The 24,806-nt window shown below is 35.6% G+C and overlaps 1 protein-coding gene across 2 annotated transcripts in view; it reads right to left on the reverse strand.

The window, feature by feature from the left end:
* The window catches only part of MIB1 (MIB E3 ubiquitin protein ligase 1), a 140,059-nt gene that overhangs the window by 11,347 nt on the left and 103,906 nt on the right, over window positions 1-24,806 (reverse strand). The window contains exons 15-20 of one of the 2 annotated variants that reach the window (XR_013486236.1): window positions 20,588-20,749; window positions 16,506-16,687; window positions 10,760-10,952; window positions 5,435-5,513; window positions 2,159-2,295; window positions 1,677-1,763 (exon numbers count right to left, since the gene is read on the reverse strand). Coding sequence is in view for 1 of the 2 variants with exons in the window: in XM_078153468.1 (XP_078009594.1) it covers window positions 1,650-1,763; window positions 5,435-5,513; window positions 10,760-10,952; window positions 16,506-16,687; window positions 20,588-20,749 (730 nt within the window). In the remaining variant the exon portion in view is untranslated. Of the gene's footprint in view, window positions 1-1,649; window positions 1,764-2,158; window positions 2,296-5,434; window positions 5,514-10,759; window positions 10,953-16,505; window positions 16,688-20,587; window positions 20,750-24,806 lie in introns of those variants that run through there. The other variant, XM_078153468.1, reaches the window with a different exon arrangement.

Here is a 24,806-nt window from a genome sequence, read left to right on the forward strand (position 1 = left end):
CTCAACAAAGTTTTTAAATTGGAGTCAACACTTTCCTTGCTTCCCCCTGTCAGACTCCTTCATGCTTGCTTTCTCTATACTGTGCTAGCCTAAGAGTAACTAATAAAAACTATGGGTCTGAAGACTTTGGGAACAGATTGAGAGGCAATGGAAGATAATTCTACCCCAAAGGTCAGTTTCCTTTTAAAAAAAAAAAAGATAAGTTTTTATTGACATTTTCTGTTTTTTATATCATAATAGTTGTTTCAAGTGTTCCTTTCCCCTCCCTCTACCAGAGAACCATCCCACACAAGAAAACCTATTTTTCAGAGATGAAAAAAAAACCCCCAGCACAACTAATCAAACCACCGAAAAAGTTCAAAGACCTGTGCAATATGTAACACCTGTGGATCCAACCACCATGAAGGAGTGGGTTGGGGATGTCCTCTCATATCTCTTCAATCTAGTCATGCTTAATCTTTACAATTTTGTTATATTTACTCTTTCGGTATGTCATTGTTCTTTCCATTTACATTGTTGTAGTAACTGTGTATACTGCTTTCTTGGTTCTGCTTACTTCATTCTATATCAATTCATATAGATCTTTCCATGCTTCTCTATACTCATCATAATAATTTCTTACAGCACAGTCATATCCCATTACATTAATATACCGTAATTTTGTTAATCATTCTCTAACTGATGGGCATCCACTTTGTTTCCAATTCTTAGCTATCATAAAAAAGTTGCTGTAAACATTGTGGTGTATATGGGGACTTTCTTCTTACTGATGGCTTCCTTGGGGTACAAACCCAGTAATGAACTCCCTGGTTCAAAGGGAATAGACATTTTCCTAGTTTCCTTTTATGTAAAAAAGGCTTTTGTTCAGCTAAGGAGGTAGTTTTTACAGGAATCTTAACTTTTGTTAATAACAGCGTAAGATGGAAAAAAATGAAAAAGTGCTAAAAAGTATCAAATAGTATCATATAAAAGGGAAAAAAGGTATCTGATCTCATTACTAGTCCCATTCTGCCATATTCTCTCTCTCTATACTTGAAGACACATTTACAGTTGTATTTGACATGAAAAGTCCTGAACAAATACCCACAATTCAATATTCAGTATTTGCATTAATGCTTCCTTCTACCATATCGTAAGAAATAACCGTACACTACCAGTTTATAGTGGAGTCCCAGATACAAAACAAAACACATGATTCCCTTTTTATACAAGAGGTATGTTTTGGGAAGAAGTTATACATGTATCCAATTATGTCAAATTGTATCATTTTCTGGCCCACATTTTTAATTTATTGAAACAAAGATATAGCTATAATCTTTTAAAATTATCCTTTTTTTTTCTATTTTGGAGGAAAGTCTTTTAAATGTTTTCAGTTTTGTAATCACCATACAAATGGCGTTAAAATAACTTTTTTTCCTGACTACTAATTTATAACAATAGACTAACAAGCATATTAATCTTTTTATGTGTGAGAAAATAGTTTATTATTAAGAATTAGGAGACAAAGAAGAAAATAGAGCGTAACCTCTTTGAAGACAAGAACTTTCATTTTTGTCTTTTATTCCTAAAAGCAGGAGATTAATAAATACTTACTGAATTGAACTGAAATGGTTCCAACTAAGAAAAAAATTTTAAGAAAATAAACTTACCAATATCATCAGTGGCATCTTCTGAGCCTTTGCCACCACAACACATAATGAAAGGTACTCTCCGTTCTACTACTGCCCGACATTGCACACATTTCTTCATCAGGTTAGCACAGTCTGGCAAGGTAGATACATTATTTAGACAAGAGACACATATTAATCCCTTTCCTCTGCAGTTGACTGTTCTTCTATTTAATCTACATAACTTTTAAGGTAAGCCCCACTAAACTACCCTGATATGCTACCAGGAAGGTTAACAATGGTATCCACTGAACATGTTATGAACCTTAGAACAAAAATCAAACCTTTCCTGTATTTTTAGGACACCAGAATCAGTGGTCCATAATTTAAGGATTAACTATATTCCCTAGTATTTTTGGTAAACAATTTTTTTTTCTACAAATAAGTAACATGATGTCCATTTCAGGAGTTTAATGTAATAAAGAAAAGGGAGGCTTTCTTTCAAAATGCAAATTAATACCAGAATGATCCTGGTACTGCCCATCTCTTACCAATACACTGCACTGTCTTGGCCTGGTGACTGGTTGCTTGTAAGCCCACTGTAGTTTTCTCTAAAATTCTTTTCTGATGCAAAATACTGTACTCCAAAATTTCTGCATTATGTTGAACCATTCTCTTCCTGCTGTTTCTATCAAAATGAGGCATTAGAGTAAAAATAAAAATAGCTACTGTATTGAAAAATAATTTCTATGCAAAGAGTAGCATGAAAGTACTACAGTAATAAACATTCTTAACAACTAGAGCTGTTCAAAAATGGAATGGGCTGCCCCCAGCGTGGGGCTAAGGAGCACAGGGAAATAGTGGGTTTCCAACCACTGAACTCTTTTCCAAAAGCAAAAGTTATATGATCACTTGTTAGGAATATTATAGATGGGCTTCACAATCTGAAAAAGAGATGAACTACGTGACCACTGAGATTTTTTCCCCATTCAGACTCTAATGCCATTTTTCCACTACTCAAATATAAGGCAACTCATGGCTTGTAAACTAAGTCTGAATAAAACTCTTTTTCTTCCCAGAGAAACACCATAGGTAGGTACTACAAGTACAATTAAATAAGAAGCTTTACATATTATTTATAATTCTATTTAATTCATGGCTACAAAGATCTAAAATTACAGGTGAAGTGAAAGAGTATTTTTTTCAGTATTCAAATATTGATGCAAAACATGTATCTTAAAAAAGAAACAGTAAAAGCTGCTGAAATGGCAGTACTGGAGAAAAGGTAAAATATCACAGAATTTACAGCCAACAAACTGAGGAAACAGGCTCATGGCTAACATTTTACTCTATGTAGATCATTCCATGGCCTTCTAATTCATTCCTTTGCTTGGAGAAGAGTCTGCTTAAAAGCTTCCTATCACACATCAATATTTTAAAAGGAAAATACACTGAATGATTTTGCAGATAAACAGGATAAACTCTAATTTGACATTCCCTGATCCTAAAGGATTCTGACCAGAGGTACAACGAAGGTATACTCCCAAAATAAAGTGTAACCCAATGAAAATGAGAAAGAGTGAGTAAATCATCTGTCCATGTAGAACATGCTACACAGGAGTTGAATGTGTAAAGAATTCTAGCTTGGAATTGTACAGTTTTAGGGAAAATATTTTTCAAGTTTAAAAGGTTGTCAATTATCGTGCTATACAGGATATTCCCAAAATAAACCTTATTTCTGTAACCTCAAGCTGGGCTTTCCTTTTAAGAAAGATCTTCCAAAAGTTTAACTTCACAAAAATGAGCTCACTATCCTCTAAATCTAATTCAGGATGTCATTTTAGCTTATGAAACCTTAACTGGATGTCCTTACTTGACAAAGATCATTTCCCTTCCTATTTGTGGTTTTGACAGCAGAGACTAGTTACAGTTCTGAATTCTCAGACTAGTCCCACGAAATAGGAGGCTAACAGTGAAGGCATGTCAGCACAGTTAGAGAGCTCAACTCTAGCTTTGTCTTTATTAACAAATATATTTCATAATGACAAGCCAAGATCAGGCCATTTTACTACTCTAATTACTATCTTATTTAGACAGTCTGTAAGTGCTGCTTACTAAATTATTTTAGGAGTATAACTTACTGTACTTTTACCCTGAAGCTATTCAAGTGAGAAGAATGGTTTTTAAAGCCTTTGAAAAACTTTCAATGAAAAGAACAAAAAAGTAGAGAGAAGAACATGGTATGCAGCACAAAAACTGGACCTAAAAAGGGAGGAAATGCCAGGATTAGAGGGAGTGGAAAAAAAAGAAATATATGTAGCTAACGTGATCTAATTTTTGCCTGTATCTCCAAAGAAACTAATTTTATTGTGACATCAGTTGGCACAAACAGTAATGGAAAGTAGTACAGAGGTGTAATAGCTGGTAAAGGCTCAAAAGCAGAAACATAAAGGTTGGTGTGCATTACAAGCAGATATGCTAACTTGGTAAAAAAAAATTTAAAGTGTGCTTTTAAGTTGTTCAAAGTTTAAAAAGGCAGTTCTCAAATTAATAACTACCCCCAAAATTATTCAACTTCTTTAACTGGCACACATACATTGCTGGTGAGGCTGTCAACTGATTTAATCTTTTTTTTTTAAACTTACTTAATTAGCAAGTGTTACAAAACTAGGAAAAATCTGTAACCCAGTGATTCTACTATTAGGGGTACATCCTAGGGATATGATCCACACAGAACAAAACACAGAACAGGTGAGAAAAGGGTGTTTTGTTTTGTTTTGTTTTTACAAAAATATTCATATCAACATAATTTACAATAACAAAAAACTGAGAGCCATCTATATGTCCAATGTTTGTGGAATGGTTAACTGTGGAATACAACTTGAAAGATTATAGTATAAGAAATGACAAATGAAAATAACACAAAAAAATACAGGAAGACTTTATGAAAGGATGTGAAGAAAGCAAAACCAAAACAACATGCACACTGCTTACATAAATAATAACAGAAGGCAAAAATTAAAAAAAGAAAAACAGAAACAGGATAATTGTTACCTTATTAAAAAGCTTATATGTATTTCTGTATGTGTATACAAATATGGATACACATACCTAAATTTTCTTAAAAAAAAAAACACTACACACAAATATAATACTATATAAATAAAAATACCATCAAAAACAACTAAACTCATAATAAATATGAGGACCAATATGGAATCTGAGGTCAGAAGATAACATATTCCAAATGTTAGAGATACAATTATTACATCAATTAGTTAAGCTTCCCTGCTTTTCTTTGTTACAAGGGAGATTTGAGGCAAGGGCAAAGGGTGAGGAAAAAAGGTACACGAAGAAATCATTTTGGTGTAGAAAATAAAGACATTAATTGTAAATAACAGAAACAAAGTGCACTTTAAATGAATTGTTTGTGTGTATTTTTTTTCAGAACTAAACTTTGCTGAGTGATAAAGGATCACTTATTCACGATGTCCCATGAGTCTTAGTGCAGTTTAAGCTATTAAGCTGCACTAAGACTTTTGGGACATCCTGTAGACTACACAGACATCTAAAGATGATACTGTGCAAGGGCAAGACAATAAGTTCTATTTAGAGCTCCGTGGAGGATGTAGGAATCAGCTAACATAAGAACACAAGAAAAACAGACATACTAAATAGGGAAGCAAATGCTAAGCAGTGAAGTACCCTCCAAATTAGGGTTTTTAGTGAGGTAATATCTGGGGACAAAAAAGGAGCTAGACTTCCTTTTTTATTCTATTCTTACAAAACACAATAATGTAGGTTAAGTATTACCTAGAAATACTTACTCTCACAAGCACACATGTGGCCACAGGGCTGAAAAAGAACAGCAGCTTTCTTGTCAGAGCACACCACACATTCTTCAATCTGCAGGAGGAGGCCATGGCATTAGCACAGATATCCAGTCAATACATCAGTAATGCAATAAGCATGCACTCAGCACCTTCTGTGTCCAGACATAGGACGTTGGGGATAGACATATGTGAGAATCCCTGCCCTCCAGGGGCTCACATCCCACTTAACCTAAACCATATACAAACCTAGGATTCTAACATTTATTTCTACGCAAATTTATTTCTCCTAAATGTAAAAAAATTCCACATAGGACAGGGATTTCAAAATCCACAAATGAAGAAGCTATCAGAGTCCAAAATGGGGTGTGACAATCACTTCTCTATGCCTCAGACCCACCATCTATAGCTGATATCAGCACCCCGAATTCTGTACTCACATTTCCCACCCATCTTCTCCCCCACCCCCCGCACTGCTGCTCTCACTTTATTTCTCTCAAAAAAAGACTGGATATTTTTTTTTTAAGTAATTTTCCTTTTTTTTTTCCTTTTGCTTTTAGGCAATTGGGGTTAAGTGTCAAGTGTTTGGTCTGAGGCTGGATTTGAACTCAGGTCCTCCTGACTTCAGGGTTGGTGATCTATCCACTGTGCCACCTAGCTGCCCCCTTAAAGTAATTTTTCAGGGAAGTTAAGGAAAAATAAAATTCATATAAAGGGACAGCAACAGATAAGTTTACAGAGCACTTTTCCTATCCTAACAGATGAGTTCAATCCCAGATTGTCTGGGCCAGCATTTTACTTGGTTCCTTTTTCTTGATTCAGCTTATATGGGGAATCCCTGCCAAGTGTAATGGCTAAACACTTGCAACTGGGGTCAGAAAGACCTAAGTTCAAATCCTGCCTCAGATACTTTCTAGTTGTATGACCCTAGGCAAGTCAATTACATCTCAGTTTCCTCAGCTATAAAATGCTACCCATTTCCCCAAGACTGATGACAAGATCAAATGAGAGAGAAATGTAAGTGAAGTGCTGTCCAAAAATTCAAACACTATAAATGGGAATAATAATTATCATCATCTTTATTATTATTATTATTATTATTAATTATTGACTACTCTGAAACGTAGTGGCCATCATCTCCTGGACAGTCTCTCTTCTCCCAAAGTCGTCTTTGCAGGATCATCATCCATGTTCTGCTTCCTATGTGTGGGTGAGATCCAAGACTCTATCCTAGGCTTTCTTCTTTCTTCACTCTCTTTAGGTGAACTTATCAGTTACCATGGATTCAACTATTATCCTATGCAAATAACCCTCAAATCTATATCTCTCTTCTGAGCATCAAGCCCATAACACCAAGTGGATATCCTAAAGACATCTCAAACGTATCACATCTTCTCTTTTACCCTAAATCCAAACACTTCCTCCTAATTTCCCTATTTAATTGAAGGTACCATTACACTCCTAGTGACCCTCAAAGTCACACTCATTCTTCATTCTCCCTCACATGTCAAATCAGTTAAGTTTTGGGGGGTTTTGGGTGTTCGTTTTTTTATTCTACATCCATAACTCTCTCAATCTAACTTGTTTTCTCTATTCACATAGCCACTACCCTAGAACACCTCTCCCTAGATTATTACAATATCCCCTCTAATCGGTCTCCCTCCAGTCTTTCCCCTATCCAATCCATCCTGCACATAACTACCAAATGTATATTCTTAAATAAAGCACAAATGTGACTTCATCATCCCTCTACTTAACAAGCCTCTGTGGCTCCTTACAGCCTTATATACAAAACAGAATTTTTTTTGAGAACCTAGAAAACGGAGAGGAATTTCTCTCACCCCCTTGCCTTTTCTTATAAGAGGGAAACCTGTCTACAGCTCAAACAGAGTTATTTGGTTATTGCAGATTTAAAAAAAAAAAAAAGCAAAACAACACCATCATTCACATACAGGTTACTGCAAGTTTCTCCTTTCAGAAAAACAAGTATGAATCAGTCAGAAGGCCTGGATCCAACTTCCAGATCCAACACAAGAATGACCTTGAGTAAGCCAAACTCTGAGCATCAGTATACTCACATATAAAATGTGGATGATAACATGGGTTGTGGTGAGAAAACTTGTCTGTGTCCCTGCCCCGCTCCCCAAATCATCTGAGAACCTTGCCTCATAATTTACTGAAAAAAAAGTAAAGTCATTCACTAAGAACTCCCTCTTCTCTCCTCCTCATCTCACATCACCAAGATGCTTTCTGCCATTCTCTCTCACTTCACAGCTGTCTCACCTGATGAGGTAGCCCTTCACCTTATCAAGGCAAACCCATCTACATGCACAAAGGTTACCATTCCATCCTTTCTTCTCCAGTACATTCCTCCCCTTAGCAACCCTACTCTCACTTCTCTTTAGTCTCTCCCTGACAACTGGTTGCTTCTGTACTGCCTACAAACACCGCCGTGTCTCTTCCATCTTCAAAAAGCCTTCATTTGACCTGGCCATCCCCACTAGCTTTTTATCTCTTCTGCCTTCTACGGATAAAACCAAGAAGGCTGTCTTCCATTGATGCCTCTACTTCCTTTCTTCTCATACTCTTTTTTAACTTATATCTACAAACTGGTTTCTAACTTCATCAATCAACTGAAACTGCTCAATCCAAAGTTATCAATGCTCTTAATAGCCAAATCTAATATTGCCTTTCCTCAATCCTCATTCTTTTTGACCTCTGTCAGCCTTTGACATTGTTAATCATCTTCTTCTCCTTGATACTCTCTTCTTTCTAGATTTTCTTGGCAATCCCTTTTGTTCTTGATACTGTCTTCTCTCCAGGTTTCTGTGATACTCTCCTGGTTCTCCTCCTACATGTCTGACAACTCCTTCTCAGACTCATTTGTTGGATATTCATTCAGGTCACAACCATGGGTGTCTTCCAAGGCTCTTCTTGGCTCTTCTACCTCTATACTATTTCTCTTGGTGATCTCACCAGCTCCCAAGGGACTCAATCATAATTTCTGTGCTTGTTGTTGTTGTTCAGTCGTAGTCAACTCTTTGTGACCCCATTCCAGGTCCTTCCATCCTCCACTTCTCCTTTTGTCTTCAATACTTCCAACATCAGGGTCTCTTCCAATAAGTCCCATCTCCTCATTATGTGTCTGAAGTATTTAAGCTTAATACTTAATATTCACTATTCTAGTGAACAGCCTGAATTAATTTCTTGAAGTACTGACCTACTTGATCTCCTTGCTGTCCAAGGGAATCTCAAAAGTCTTCTGCAGCACCAAAATTCAAAAGTGCCAATTCTGTGGCTCTCACAGCCATACAATGCTATCGGAGAAATCATAGCTTTGACTATATGTACCTTTGTAGCCAAGGTGATATCTCTCCTTTTTTAGCATACTGTCCAGATTTGCCACAATATTCCTCTCAAGGAGCAAGCATCTTTTAATTTCATGGTGCAGTTACTGTCTGCAGTGGTCTTTGAGCCCAAGAATATAAAATCTGACACTGCTTCCATGCTTCCCACCCACCCCCCATCCCATTTGCCAGGAAGTTCTTAGTTTTTTTTAAACTCCAAGCCAATTTTTATACTCTCTTCTTCTTTCATCTTCATCAAAAGGCGTCTTAAATTCTTTTTCACTTTCTGCAATCAGAGTGGTATCATTTGTATTTTATACTCCAAGGCCAAACTTGCCTGTTACTCCAATTATCTTTTGTTTGTTTTGGGTTTTTTTGTCCATTAATTTATTTATTTTTAGTTTTCAATATTCACTTCCACAAGATTTTCAGTTCCTCCAATTATCTTTTTATTTCCTACTTCAGCATGCCAATCCCCTATGATGAATGTGACATCTTTTTTGGGTGTTATTTCTAGACAATGTTGTAGGTCTTCATAGAACTGATCAACTTTAGCTTCTCTGTCATCACTAGTTGGAGTGCAGACTTGTATTACTATGATGCTGAATGGTCTGACTTCAATTTGAACAGATATCAATCTGTCATTTTTGAGATTATACCCCAGTACTGCTTTTCTCATACTTTCATTGACTATGTGGGCTACTCCATTTCTTCTAAGGGATGCTTGCCCACAGCAGTATATGTAATGATCACTGAATTAAATTCACCCATTCCTGTCCATTGACCCAAGATGTCAATGTTTAATATTTCTATCTCCTGCTTGACCATATCCAGTTTACCTTGGTTCATGGATCTTACATTCCAGGTTTCTACACAATACTGATCTTTACAGCATCAGACTTTCCTTTTGTCACCAGATGCATCCACAGAGGAGCTTCCTTTCAGCTTTGGCCCTGTGGCTTCATTATTCCTAGACCTACCTGCAGTTGTCCTGTACTCTTCTCCAGCAGCATACTGGACACCTTCCAACCTGAGGGGTTCACCTTCCAATGTCATCTCATTAATCATTTTAATATTGTCCATGGGGTTTTCTTGGCAAAGATACTGGAGGGGTTTGCCATTTCCTTCTCCAATGGATCACCTTTTGTCAGAACTCTCCACTATGACCTGTCCATCTTGGGTAACCCTGTATGGCATAGTTTCATGGAGCTATGCAAGCCCCTCCACCATGACATAGCACTGATCCAAGAGTAGTATCTCTATGCAAATGACTTTTTTAATCTACATATCCAGTCCTAACCCCTAAATTCACGTCTCCAATTGCCTATTGGATATCTTAAACTAAATGTTATTGGTTTCCTTTGCTGTTCCTCACAGAAGAAACTCTTATGTTTCAAATCAAAATATTTTCACTGGCCCTCCCCTATGCCTAGATTCTCTTCTTCTTCTTCTTCACCTAGATCTCCTGGCTCCCTACAAGTCCTCCCCAGAATCCCATCTTTTAAACAAAATAGATACTCCTTAATACTAGTGTCTCACCCATTAGATTGTCAGCTCCTTAAGAACAAGGACCATCTTTTTACCTTTCTCTGTAGGCCCAGCACTTAACACAATGCCTGGCACATAGTAGCTGTTTAACAAATGCTTTTTACCTTGACCTTTAAATTATGAAAATTATATAAAACAAAAAGTTGACTATTCAAACATCTATACCTAAAGTAGAACCATACTCTTTTTCAGAAATACTAAATTTTTTCTCTTTGTCAAATATGTAAGATGCACAAAGCCCTATATATGCATAAACACAGAACAGGAATGCAATATATATTCCTATTCCATTCCTATTCTTGAGCTCTGTTCCACTGAGGAGTTATTTGACAGACACTGTGGTAACAGACAATATAATTTATCATTAAAATTGCCTTAAAGAGCTAAAAAAGGGTAAAAGAAACAAAGGATAATACATGTAAGTTACCTTTGTTCTAGACTGAACTTGTTCTTTGCAGATGAGGCATTTCTTGACACGTGGAGAACACAGAGAACATGTAGCAATATGTCCACATGGGCCAAAAAGAGTATCTCTCTTCATATCTGAACATACCATACACTCCTCCAAAGTTTCTGAATCATTGCTGATCATAGAAGGACTCCGTGAACCCACCTGACCACTAAAAAGAAAAAACATATTCAATCAGGCTTAGTTCATAATTATAGTTAATTATTCTTTGAACAGCTTCTAAAAAAATGTCAACCAATGTATCTCTAAGTATTAAAATAAAATAGTAAGAACCATCTAGGAGTGAAACATAACTTTAGTTATATAAGGGAAAACAAGAAATATTTACTATTTAGAATCTTCATATTTTATATTTTCTCCATTTGTTACTATGGAATAATTTTCTTAAAAGTAAAGCTGCAAATTAGAAAAATTCTTTAAAAAATAAAACTTAGGTCATGCTAGAAAAGACTGCTTAAATAATTTAAGAGTTAAGTAGTCATTATTATCAGTCAAAGAGATCAAGATCATGAAAAAATGTTCACTAAACACAACTACAACATAAATGAAAAGATTTCTTAAAGAGGAAGCCAAACTCTTGAGTATTAAAAAAATTGTAATTATCCAAAAGAATAAATGATAAAATATATCCTCCAACTTTTCTCAGCAGAGAGGCAGAGTCTATAAGAGCAGCTTATTACATGTGGAGTCAGACAGGGTCACTATAATTTGCAAAGGACAGGGGAAGAATCATAGCACAAAATAGCAGTGATGTTAAAAACCAAAGGTGTCAGCAAAACATTTATTTTTAAAAACTATCTTCATTAATATTTTATCTTTTATAGAGCCAGCAGAGGGAGCACAGATACCTAAAAATCTAACTCCCATATTTCTTTATATAGAGTGAAGCTAGCCAATAACATTTATTAAATGATGAATACTGTAGAACTTTAGGACACAGTGGTGGATTACAGCTATAAAGGAAGTAAAATCCTGCCACCCAGAAATACACAATTCATATAGTAACACTGCAAAGAAAAGGAACTTTGAAAGATTTAAGAACTCTGAAAAATGAGATAAACATCTGTTCACTCCAGAGATGATGGCATACGGTAACCACCTCCTCTTGACAATATGGGTAACAGAGTCAAGGAGCAGCAGGGAATAAGTTTCTATACATGACAATTGTGTATGTTTGTTTTACTTCACTATGTTTATTTGCATAGGATTGTATTTTTCTTTATTGAGGAGAACAGAGGAGCTAGTGGTAATACTGGCACCTCAAAAAGAAAAGATATGGGCAATGAAGTGCCCCACTACATTAATTAATTGATATGGGTATCTTAGAAAAGTACTATGGGTGGAAAATTAGCTGGAATTAAACAGGAGGAAATAGTGATAGATTCAATTCTGGAAGTGTGCAGTACTTTCAAATATCTCAAAATTTGAATCACTGCAAAAGCCCATCTTTCCAATACCAATAATTACCTAAAATATCAGAAGAATTTAAATTAGTATATCCCTAAGAGTAACAGGAAAATGTACACCAACATTCCGTGGAATATCATATCAGAAGAATTTAAATTACAATAATTTAGTCAGTGAGTCAATTTATTAAGCACCTACTATGTGCTATGTACTGTGCTAAGCACAGGAGATATAAAGAAAGGCAAAAGACAGTCCCTGTCCTCAAGTAGTTCACAATCTAACATGGAAGACAACATGTAGACAACTACGTACAAATAAGCTACATACAGGATAAGAAGGAAGTAATAAGCTGAGCAAAGGTATGAGAATTAAGAGATATTTGGATAGGGTGTGGAGGGGCATTGGGAAAGGTTTCCTACAGAATACAGAATTTTAACTGAGACTTGAAGTAATCCAGTGAAGCCAGGAGGTAGAGTTGAAGAGAGAAAATATTCTAGGCATGAGGGACAACCACTGGGGGAAAACAAAAAAGCAGGGGTAGTAATCATGATCTTAGACAAAGTTAAAGATAAAATAGATTTAATTAATAGATATAAACAGGGAAACTATACTATGTGTCACAAATATTATTTTAGACCCTTTAAAATAACTGCAGACAGTATAAAATACCTGGGAGTATACCTCCCAAAACAAACCCAGGAACTACACGAATATAATTAGAAAATTTTTTTTATATAAATAAAGTCAAATTTACATAACTGGAGAAATACTAATCGTTCATGGGTAGGCAAAGCCAATATAACAAAAACGACAATTTAAAATTAATCTATTTACTCAATGCCATCCCAATTAAATTACCAAGATTTTGTTTTACTTAGAAAAAATAATAACAAAATGTCAAGAATAACAAATAAACTAATAAAAAAAATATAAAGGGAAGATTTAGCAGTACCAGATCTTTAGCTATGTTATATGGCAGTAATTATCAAAACTATCCAGTACTAGCTAAGAAATAGAAAGGTAGATCAGTGGAACAGAGTAGACAATAATACACAGCAGTAAATGATTACAGTAACTTGTGTTTGACAAATGTAAAGATTTAAGTTTTTGGGATAAGAATTCATTATTGAGTAAAAATTGCTGGGAAAGCTGGAAAGCGGTTTGGCAGAAATTGGGCACACAGCCATGTCTTAAACCCATTTACCAAGACAAGGTCAAAATGGACATATGACCCAGATATAAAGGGAAATATCACAAGAAAATTAGAAGAAAATTTACCTATCAGACTTAGAGATAGAACAATTTATGAATAAACAAGAGAAAGAGAGCATTATGGAGTATAAAATGGATGATAATTTTGATTACACCAAAATTTTTGTACAGATAAAACCAATGTAGCCAAGATCAGAAGGAAAGCAGAAACTGGGGAAAAATTTTTATAGTCTTTCAAATTAAAGGTCTCATTTCTCAATATAAAGAACTTTGTCAAATTTATAAGAAAACAAGTTATTTCCCAATTGATAAATGACCACAGTATATGAACAGGCAGTTTTTGATGAAGAAATCAAAACCACATATAGTCATATAAAAATGACTTAAATCATTATTGATGAGAGAAATGCAAATTAAAACAACTAAGACATCATCTCACATTTTAACTGGATTGGCCAAAATGACAGATGCCCTTCAATTGGGGAATGGCTAAACAAGTTGTGTTACATGAGTAATGAAATACTACTGTGATACAAGAAATGATGAGGGGCAGCTAGCTGGCACAGTGGATAGAGCACCGGCCCTGAATTCAGGAAGACCCAAGTTCAAATCCAGCCTCAGACACATAACACTTACTAGCTTTGTGACCCTGGGCAAGTCACTTAACCCCATTGCCTAACCAAAAAGGAAAAAAAAAAAAGAAAGAAATGATGAGCTGGTTGATTTTAGAAAAACATATAAAGACCTGCATGAAATAATAAAATGTGAAATAAGCAGCACCAAGAGAATGCTATATGAAGTAACAGAAATATTGTCCTAAGAGCAACTTTGAATGACTAATTCATCTTGAGTATCAAAAATACTCAAACCAAATACAAAGGCATAGTTCCTACAACAATGGAGTAAGATACTATCCACCTCCAGAGAAAGAAATGATGAACAGAAGTATGTATAGTATGGTTTTACATACATGTATATTTCTGTTTAACTGTAGCCTTTTCTAGGGTGGGGCAGGAGGGAAGGAGGAAAAACAAAGTACACAGCAGAGAACAAAAGAAAACTTAAAAGGAAGCCCAGAAAAGCAGGGTAGCTTTGAAAACAATGCGCTACAGTATTTATTACATAGGGTTTTTTTAAAAAGTGAACAATCCAAAATGGAAATTCATGGTTATATTGTGTTGTGCACAGGTAAATTTTTTTTTGTCTTTTTGCATTTAAGTTTAAAATGAATAAAAATTTTTAAAAAAAAGTGAGAGGAGAGAAAACGGAGGCATCAATGGAAGAGAGCCTTCTCAATGAGTTCTGAAACAGCAGCCAGGAGAGAAATGAGACAACAGTTAGTGGGGATGGATGGATGAAGAGAGTGTTCTAGAATAGGCAAGAATTGCAGGCAGTAGGAAAGCAGTCAGGAGTCAGGAAGAGACTGAAGATAAGTGGATAGTGGGAATGACAGAGAGAGCAATCTGCTAGAGGAGATGAGATAGAATGGGATCCCTTGTGCTTTAGGATCACCTCTTCATGTGAGACAGGACTGGAGGAGAGAATGGTACAAGACATCTGGGTGATATGAGAAAAAGAAGCAAATGGCCCAATTGTTTTTTTCAGGAAAATATGAGGCAAGGTTCTCAGCTAAGTGGTTGGGGTAAGAGGCAGCCATGGAAAGTTTGAGGAGGGATGAAAAGGTTTACAAGAATCATTGTGGTGAATGAGATAGTGAGTTAATTACAGTGGTATAAAAGAATTGCCTAGCAGCACTGAGGACCCAGATTAGGTTATATAAAATAAATTTGGGTAGAAGCAGTTAGGATAATTGCATGATTTTTTTTCTACTTTTGTTCAGTTGCACACATATAGGAATGAAGAAAGTAGATGATGGGAAAGATGCCAGGCTAAGGATTCGTAGGGCACAATCAGTAATAATATAGTGGACAACAGACTAAAGAGAAGAAGACAGTATAGAGTTGAACTGGTTCACCAAGGAGTCAAGATGGGGAAAGGAAGAGAGTACAGCTACTTCAGGGATGAAACCTTGGGAAAGAAGTAAGCAGTCATGGGATTGAAGGTCATGATGTAGTTAAAGAGAAAAGTTTGGTAGAGACAGAAGGAGAGGTATAATGTCAACAGACTATGATCAGATAAGGGGATTCCAGAATTCATGAACATGGAAGTGAGGCATTTGTGAGTGATAGAAAGATCAAGGACATTCCTATCTTTGTGTGTAGCTGAGGCAGGGTAGAAGAATAGGTCATATGAAAAGAGTAAGTTGAAGTACTGGGAGGTTACAATATTTGAGGAAGTATGACTATGCATTATATGACTTAAGTCAAAGAGAGATCTAGAATTTGACTTTGAAAAAAGATATAAACCATAAAACTAACAGCTCATGTACAATGATCCACAGTGAACAAGGACTGACTAGATTGCTGACACTGGGTACTGAAATGAAGTTATGAGAACAAAAGTAGTTATTGAGAGCTATGGTAACTTGAAGTGGAAACTAAAATTTTAAAGACAAAATCAAAATGGGGCAGTGGTCAAGGGAACAGGTGAGTTTGGCAAATGTTTCTCAGGAATGGGCAATACCTGAACATGCTTAACTAGAGAGGGAAGGGAGTCTTATGACTTATAAATTGATGATGAAGTAAAGGCAGGAGATATAAGCACTTTCATGATATTTATTAGCATTCAAATAGTAGATGAAAGATTGGAGTTCCATAATATGTGTAAGTTTGGGTTCTGTTCAGTGATAAAGATAATTCCTACTGATGTGCACATGCTGACATTAATATCAACAGTTAAAGGCATTACACACATCTAACTAGTCTTTATGCCTAAGGTAGTGCAGAAATAAATTTGTAGGCTACTGAAATTTCTCCTAGATGCATTAATTTTAAAGATTTCAGTAAACAAGGTTGTCCAATACAAGACTTTTAGTAAATATTTAACAGCATTTGTTTTGTCTCTTATTTCACTTGCAAGAAGCCTCAGTGACTTTAAAACTTAGCAGTGAAATAAGGTTTTTATAGCCTAGAAACCTCATTCTCATAAAATACATCATATTCAACGGATCAAAACTCAATCATACCTGACTTTTTCTTTGTGACACTTGGCCAGTGCTTTGCAGAGGCTAGGATCAGGACACAGATCAAGTGGAGACTGACCCTTTTTATTTCGAATGCTAAGATCAGCTCCATTGGCTGCTAAGAAGCAGGCAATAGATGCTGCACTCTTCTTCTCTGCCCCTTGTGTACCAAGTCCCATTATTAACTGAAAGAAAATAAGAATAGTGGTCATCCCTGAGAGAATACAGTTTCACATCTTAACACAAAAGATGGCAAATTTAAAGTAGTTGTAAATGCTTCCTCATCCTACGTGTTTAATTTCTACATAGTTAAAATTATTTCTATTAGTCAAGGAGAAAACATGCTTTACAGCTATATTCCCTGTATAATTTGCCTTAAAGGTGGAAAAAAAATTAAAATTGTCAAAATATTATGCATTTACCATCAATTGGTTAGTATTTATTAAAGGCTTGATGAGCTTTGTTTACAAGAAACATGTGATCTACCTGCTGAGGGCAAATTAAAACATTATAAACAGAACATATAAGCTCTGAGACAACACGGGACAAGGATGTAATCAAGCAAATGTTTCCTGGAGAAGATGAGTTATAGGGAAATAATAAGGTTCAAATGAACAGAGGTGGGAACAAGTTGAATGCAGGGGGGTCAGGGAGGTAGAGAGCAAAGTAATTAATCTGATACTTGTCAGAAACAATAAGAAATAAGGCTAGCAAATTTTGAACCTTTCATATATTTAAGTTTTTGTGTTGTACACATTAGAATCTAGCTTTTAAATGAAAAATTGCAAAATTTCAAAATACAACAGTATTCTTTCAGTTAACATCTTTGACAAAATTATCTAGTACTGCAATAATGATAGGTAGGCTTGACATCTGAATTATTTCTTTCCAACTATTTTAAATAAATTACTTTCATTCCATCACTGCTCAAGGGGAAAAAGGCAATTACTAAAAGAGTTTGCCAACAGTTAACTGAAAAACTTGACATGCTTCCCAACAAAAATGAAGTACATACATCTATTTCCTTAAAATCAATGTTTTCAATCATCATTTTCATTTAATTACCATGGAGAGATGAAAATTCTGCTGGTTAAGGAAAAAAAAGATCGCTACTCCTTTTAAATTTTATGCTGATACAAAATAAAATAACATTTTCAAAAAGCTAGCATTCTTATTTCATTTCATTAAGGTATAAAATGAAATCTTCCAGAAGACTTAACAGAAAGATTTTCCATCCTCTTTGGATAAAAATATGGACCAATTGTAAACTTTCAAAGGATAAAGGGCTTATATTAAACACTAACTTTTTAAAAAAAAAAAAACAAACCCTAAGACCTCCTTATATTGCTCAGAAAAGAAAGCAATGTAAGAAATCTAAAAGAAAAGTTATCTATTTTGCATTTTTCTTACATGATAAAGTAGTACTTATTGTCAATGAAATTCCATGCAAATATGAGACAGAAATGAGACTGGAGCTTTAAAAACTGAGTGGTGGAAGAGACAGGTAAATCTAGACACAGAATAACTCAAGCAATCCAATCTAAAAAGAACTGCAGAGTAGAATTAGCAAATGCTAAAATTAGGGCTGTGGACAAGTTGCAGGAACCATCAATCTGTATCCTAGCCCCAGTTTCTAGCAGAAAACTCTGGCTCTCATTTCATCCATTAAGTGATATCGCTGGAATTTTGTAATATGTAAAGCCAAAGGTAACACTGCCTTAGTACTATGGAGCATATGTCAAGTTTTACTTTCTACTGGAATTACTTTTGCTAAATATGCAAGTAGTTCTCTTTTGACTGCATGAGAACTATAACCACACAATAACTCTTTTAACTATAATGACACTTAAACTATGAATTCTCAACAATTGAAAGAAGTAGAACCAAAAAAGTTGTAGTTTGGAGACTTGCAGTTTGCTGCTAACATGATATCAAATTCTAAAGTAAATGCAAGATCTTTCAAGTGATGTGTGCAGAGAGACTCTAAAAATCTCTGATATCTCATACCCTTTTTGTTTCTTAAACAATTTCATCAATTTCTCTATGAATATTATATTAGTACTTCAAAGACCCATGATTTAATTGCTAGGAGTACCATCTAAATCTATGGTTTTGTCAGGCCTTCAAAATATTCATCAGGTTTTCTTTTTTATTCTTAAGGTTAATTGTTGATACAGAGTACAACTCCCATGTTAACTTCATACAAAGTCTTCTGTAGCCAATGGGGAAACTCAGCTAAGCCTTTAGATAACATGTACATACATTTAATACATCTAACATATGTTAGATAACATATCTTTAGATAACGTGTACAGATAGCCACAACTCAGGCTCTAATAACCTTTGAGACAAAGGGTTTCTTCCATCTCACACCGAGGCATCAAACTACAATTTTAGCACTGATTATGAAAACAAATGAATGTTAAACAGTAACACATGATGACCAGTGATATCTAGGAACACTGCCAAGTACGACACACTAGCACTGAAACGTTTATCAAAACATAAAAAGTTCTGAATCTTTTGAGTTGGAAAGGACCTCCAAAGCATCCAATCCATGCCTGAACAACAATCTCTCCTATAAATGCCCCACACATTGTTTTCCAGCCTTTTCTGAAATGCCTCCGAGAAAGGGGAACCCATACTCTCCCAAGACAGTCCATTCTACCTTTGGATAGCTCTAACTATCAGAAATTTTTTTCTTCAAGTAAGACCATGTCTGCCTTTTTACAACTCCACCACAACTGCTTCTGATTTCCATTTTGGAGGTCAGAAAGAATAAGTCTAATTCTTCTTTCATGTAACAGATCCATAATATTAAAAAGGATTACATACTCACTCTATCACAGATTTAGAACTGGGAGGGAACCAACCCCCTCATTTTATGGATGAGGAAACAGAGATCAGAGAAGTAATGTGATTTTCCTGAGATCACAAGATTATAAGGGGCAAAGACAGAATTAGAACTCAGACCATCTGACTCTAATCCAGCAAGCTTTCTGATACATTACTAATTGGTATCACATACCACTCTGACCCTGCAAGTCTTCTACTTTTAAGACTAAACACCCTTCAGTTTCTTCAGCCAATTCTTACATAATATGGTCTACAGCCATCTTTGTTCTGGAAACCAAGCCTCTTTCAACCTAGTATCACACTGTCCTGAAATGTTGAAAGTGTGCACACTAGTAGAAAAAAACAGAATTTCTTAAGATGAATCATAGCTTTAAATGTATAATGCCACTTGCAGACTGCTAGCAAACAACAGAAGCAGATAAAATAGCCTTGAAATAAGCAATAACAAATTGGCAAACTCTTAGTGAGCCAAATTAGGCAACAGAAAGTTTAAGATGTAATGTCACAACAAAAGCTGCAAATCAAAATTTTCCCATCTATACAATGCAAAAGAAATTTAAGTGATCATGATACCCTTCATTATATAACCACAACAAAACGTTAATGGTTTCAAGGGTGCCTTAAAAACAACAATCAATTAGCTTTGAGAATTCAAGAGGAAACATAAGCCTGATGAACATTTTGAAAGTTCAACAAAATCATAATACACATTAGAGCTGGAAGGGATCCCAGAGGCTATATTGTCCAACTCCCTCATTTTACAGATGAGAAAACTGAGACCCAGGGAAATTAAGTGGCTCGTCCAAAATCACACAGATGTAATTCTAGTATAATCAAGCTCTGAACTCAAGTCCTCTGACTTTAGGGTCAATACTCTTTCCAGGATGAGGCTGCCAACAACCAAAACATAATAACCATCAAAAGGAGAAACAATATTAATACAGGCAAAATCTACTTTGCTATTTGATTATTTTAATATCAGTATTTCAGAGACTAGCTGTGACTTGTAACAAACTTTTCTAAAATAATGTGAATATAAGAATAAAATCAGAGACTTCACAATCATGAATTAGCCCTATAATTACTAAAACTTTATGTACTTTCACAAAGTCAGTTGACAAAGGATAGAACAGTATTAGAATTTTATTTTCAAGAATTGTTACTGAAATAATTTAGTAACAAATGTACCTTCAAAACTTTATACAAATTATATATGAGAAATTACTTACTGTGTTTTTGGATGGTTCCCAGGCTGTATCTACTTTCCCTACATCCTGCATATCTTGGAGCTGGCGGAGTTGTGATAAAGTATGATGTCTCAGAGCTTCATGCAATGGAGTATCCCCATCTTTATCCTGAATATCCAGTTTAGCACCTGCACGAACCAAAAGCTAAAAGAAAAAATCTCATTTAGGGAACATGACTTACTAAAGTTGATACAGAATCAAGGACGTATCACCAAGTGATAGACCAAACCATCAGCACTAAGCTATAAGTTTTTATTTACTCTTACAGCTATTACTTTGATTATATTTCTGGGTTTTCACATGAGTGATAAAATCTGATGATTCAAGTTAATATGTTAATCATATTCATTTAATTCACTGACTACAAGGACACATTAACAGTATAATTTACAGGTTATTTTTATTTTGAAGGGAGTGATCAATGTATGTCAACCATTTCCATTAGGAGACTGAATAATAAATTTTAGTTTCATTTGCTATAAGTGCTTGTTATTGATCCAATTTTTTTCCTACTCAATTTCCTCTCAAACAGGTTAAAATATACACAAGGCATAATAGTGGTGTTCTACTGCTCCATTAATTCCTGGCATGAAGCTATTTTCTCCAAAATGATGTAGTCATGCTCACTGAATTACAAATTCTAAAACCTGTAACAATGCATATATGACACAATATTACAAAGTGCCATGACAGCAAATTGTGTATGCATTTTGAAAATTAATCAGATGTCAATTTTATACATTTCAATAGATAGGCAGCTATTATGTGCATCCCACAGAGGATTACAGGCTTATATTTAGGATTTTGATGGATAGGATTTAGTGAAATCTATTTCTTCTTAATGCTTTTTCTCCTAAATCATCCCAATTGTGGTTTCAGAAACACACAAAGAATAGTAGACATGAGATGTCACATATACAGAGGAAATTACCAAAGGTACCTTCCTGCAATTAGAATTGGCCTTTCCAGTCTCCTGCTGCAATTCATTAAATGGGTTCCAACTGGAAAATATCATGGGTGCTCATTTTGGTAGCACATTTACTTTTTTGCAATTATTTGAAATAACAATAGAAATGATAGCTAAAGTAAGACTAGATAGGGGGAAAAAGGAAATAAACAGGGGCACGAGAGACCAAAATTATCCCTATTTGCATATAATATAATGTTTGCATAAAAAAATTAGAAAATCAATGAAGGAAACTAATCAAGATGATTAATAGCTTCAGCAAAATAGCAGAACACAAACTATATCCACAAAATTTAGCAGCATTCTATGTATATATTATTAACAAAAAAGGGAAGAAAGTTAAATTCCATTTAAAGTAACTATAAAAAGGATAAAATATTTGGGAATTAAACTACCAAGACATACACAGGACTTATGCAATAAGATACTTATATGTTAGAGATAAGGGCTAGACATATGATTTTTTGAGGGTAGGGATACAGGGAATGGGTGAGAAAACTCCCTTTTCAACTTTTAGTTTTGAGAGACTTGCTAGGACAAAGGGTGGTTAAATGACTTGCCCAGGGTCACACTGCCAGTAAGTGTCCAGGCTAGGACTAAAACTCAGGTATCCTGGCTTTAAGGCTGGCTCTTTATCTACACTGTACCACACTTGTATACAACTACGAGAAAACCTTTACAGAAATAAAGGAAGGCCTAAGTAAATAACTGGAGAAAGCAATTTCAGTTGCATGATGAAGCCAAATTGCAAGTGTTTAGAAGAAGTGGAAATGAAGTATTAAGTATAATAAGTTTTTTTAGGCTTCATTAAGGGAGAAAGGACATTAAATGATAGGTAGCAGGGACATTAAGATCTAGCAAGACAAATGCATCAATTGTAAAAAGGACGTCACAGGCAGAGGCACTTTCACACTAATATTCTAATCAGAATATGGGGGGGGGGTGTTATTTGGTCTGTCCTTCTCAGTATTTGGTACTTTTTTCCATGCCAGAGAGCACAAATTCTTGTTGCTTGCTTCCCATTATGATCAAGAGTCACTTTCTTAAGCGACAAATCTCTCCACTACTTTTTTCCACACTGTTGTTCTTACCCATTTCACTCCTAACCTTTGCTAACTTTAAAATGATACAAATGTCTGATAACTTACCCTCCTGTCTGATAACTTACCCTCCTTTGATGTCTGGTACCCTAGCTCTATACTGTTAAACTCTTCCTTCATCCTTTTACAACAGTTCTAACGTGTGAAACTTAGAGAAACCCGACATTCTCTCAAAGACAATTAAAGCTTATCCTTGGCCATCTTCAATCAAAGCTGTGGCTCTTTCTCCTCCCCTCTTAGCTTCTTCCACAAACAGCAACACACAGGGTCAGGGAATACAGCATCCTCATTGGTTCCCACTGGTATAATCCTTTAGCAAGCTCTATTTAAACTTCATTCCACTTATTTGCATGACCCTGTCCAGATTCTTATCAATGACCCTAGAGATGATATATTACCTTGGTGTTGAAACGTAAGGACCACCAAGCTTCCACTGGATTTGCACTGGAAAACCTCCCATATGTCCTGTGCCCACTCCCTCTCTCATTGGAATGTGAACTGCTTGACAGCAAGGATTGTCTTTCTATTTTGTACTCCGAGTGATTAGCACAGTGCTTTGCACGTAGTAAGTGATTAATAATGTTTTTGTTTTTGTTTTTTTCATTCACCTCACTTCTTACTTTACTGGGAAAATTAGAGCCATGTTATGAGTTCTTCAGAGAAAAGATTGAGAGAGAGAGAGAGATCAATGTGGGGATTTGTTTATCTTGACTTCGCTTATTTGTAACAGGAGTTTTGTTTTTCTTGCTTTCCCAATGTGGGGTGGGAATGGGAGGGAAAGAACATGGTTATGAAAATAAAATAAAATTTTATGACCAAAAGAAAAAAAACCCTCACTTACCCTGGCATTTCTTCAATCTATATTGCTCTCCATTTCACCTCTATTTCAGTACTAGACTCTTACAAAGAATAGCCTATACTTTCATACACTATCTATTCTTTGTTCAACTCCTTGCAATCAAGCTTCTCCTTCCCACCCAGCCCCACATATCACACTACACTATTAAAACTTCTCTCAAAGGTTGTCAGTCTATCTCTTAATGGCTATATCCATTAAACTTTTCTTTCTTTTCTTTTTTTTTTGGGGGGGGGATGCAATAGGGTTAAGTGACTTGTTCAGGGTCACACAGCTAGTAAGTGTCAAGTATGAGGCCAAATTTGAACTCAGGTCCTCCTGACTCCAGGGCCAATGCTCTATCCACTGCACTACCTAGCAGCCCCCCAAGGACCTTTTCTCAGTCCTCATCCTCCTTGATTTTTCTGTAGATTGGAGCATTGCTGATAACCTCTTCCCCTATGGATACCTTAGCTTCAGTGACAACTCCCTTTTTAGTAACCTTTGCCCCTCAAACAAGGTTTCATCATAGATCATCTTCTCTTTTCTCTCCCCCATTCTATGGGTTCAATTATCACCTCTACAGAGAAGGGCCAAGGGTAGTTTAATAGAAAGCAGAACTAACACTAATAAAAATGTGAGTTCAAACTTTGTCTCTAAAACTTACTAAATAAGTTTTAAGTAGTATCATCACCTCTACCTACTCCTTTCAAGGATCAAATGAGATAACAGATATAAAGTACCTTGCAATCATAATGAAACATTATGTCAGGTATTATCATCATTACCGACATTAAAATTTCCAGATTATATATTCAGTGCCTAATCTCTCGTCAAACACTAGTTCCCCAAACTTTAACTGATGCTTAATGTTTGTGTTCTCTTCACCTCCTCTCATCACCTGCACCAGCACCTCAAAATCAAAACGTTTAAAATGGAAATAATCATCTTTCCCCTTAAACTCACCGTCTCTTTCCAACGTCCCCAATCTGTTCAGAGTACCACTATTGCCTGTGGCACCCAGGTTTAAAACTCCTGAGGCATCCTTGCCTCTCCTCTCCCTCACCTCTTCTCCTAACTGGTTGCCAAGTCACATCAATTCTGCTTTCACAGCAACCCTCTTCTACTCACTCTTACACAGGCACTAACCTACGACCTCAAGTCTAGACAACTTTTAACACCTTCCTGATTGGTCTCCTAGTTCTCACTCTCTCTCCCTTTCTCCAAAATACCTTCACACAACTGCCGAAATAATCTTTTCCTAAAGTACAGGTCTATCTTGCTCTCCTGCTCAAGAAT

Source organism: Phascolarctos cinereus, unplaced genomic scaffold, assembly GCF_003287225.1.
Source record: "Phascolarctos cinereus isolate Bilbo 61053 unplaced genomic scaffold, phaCin_HiC Scaffold_4;HRSCAF=312, whole genome shotgun sequence".
Taxonomy (NCBI): Eukaryota; Metazoa; Chordata; class Mammalia; order Diprotodontia; family Phascolarctidae; genus Phascolarctos; species Phascolarctos cinereus.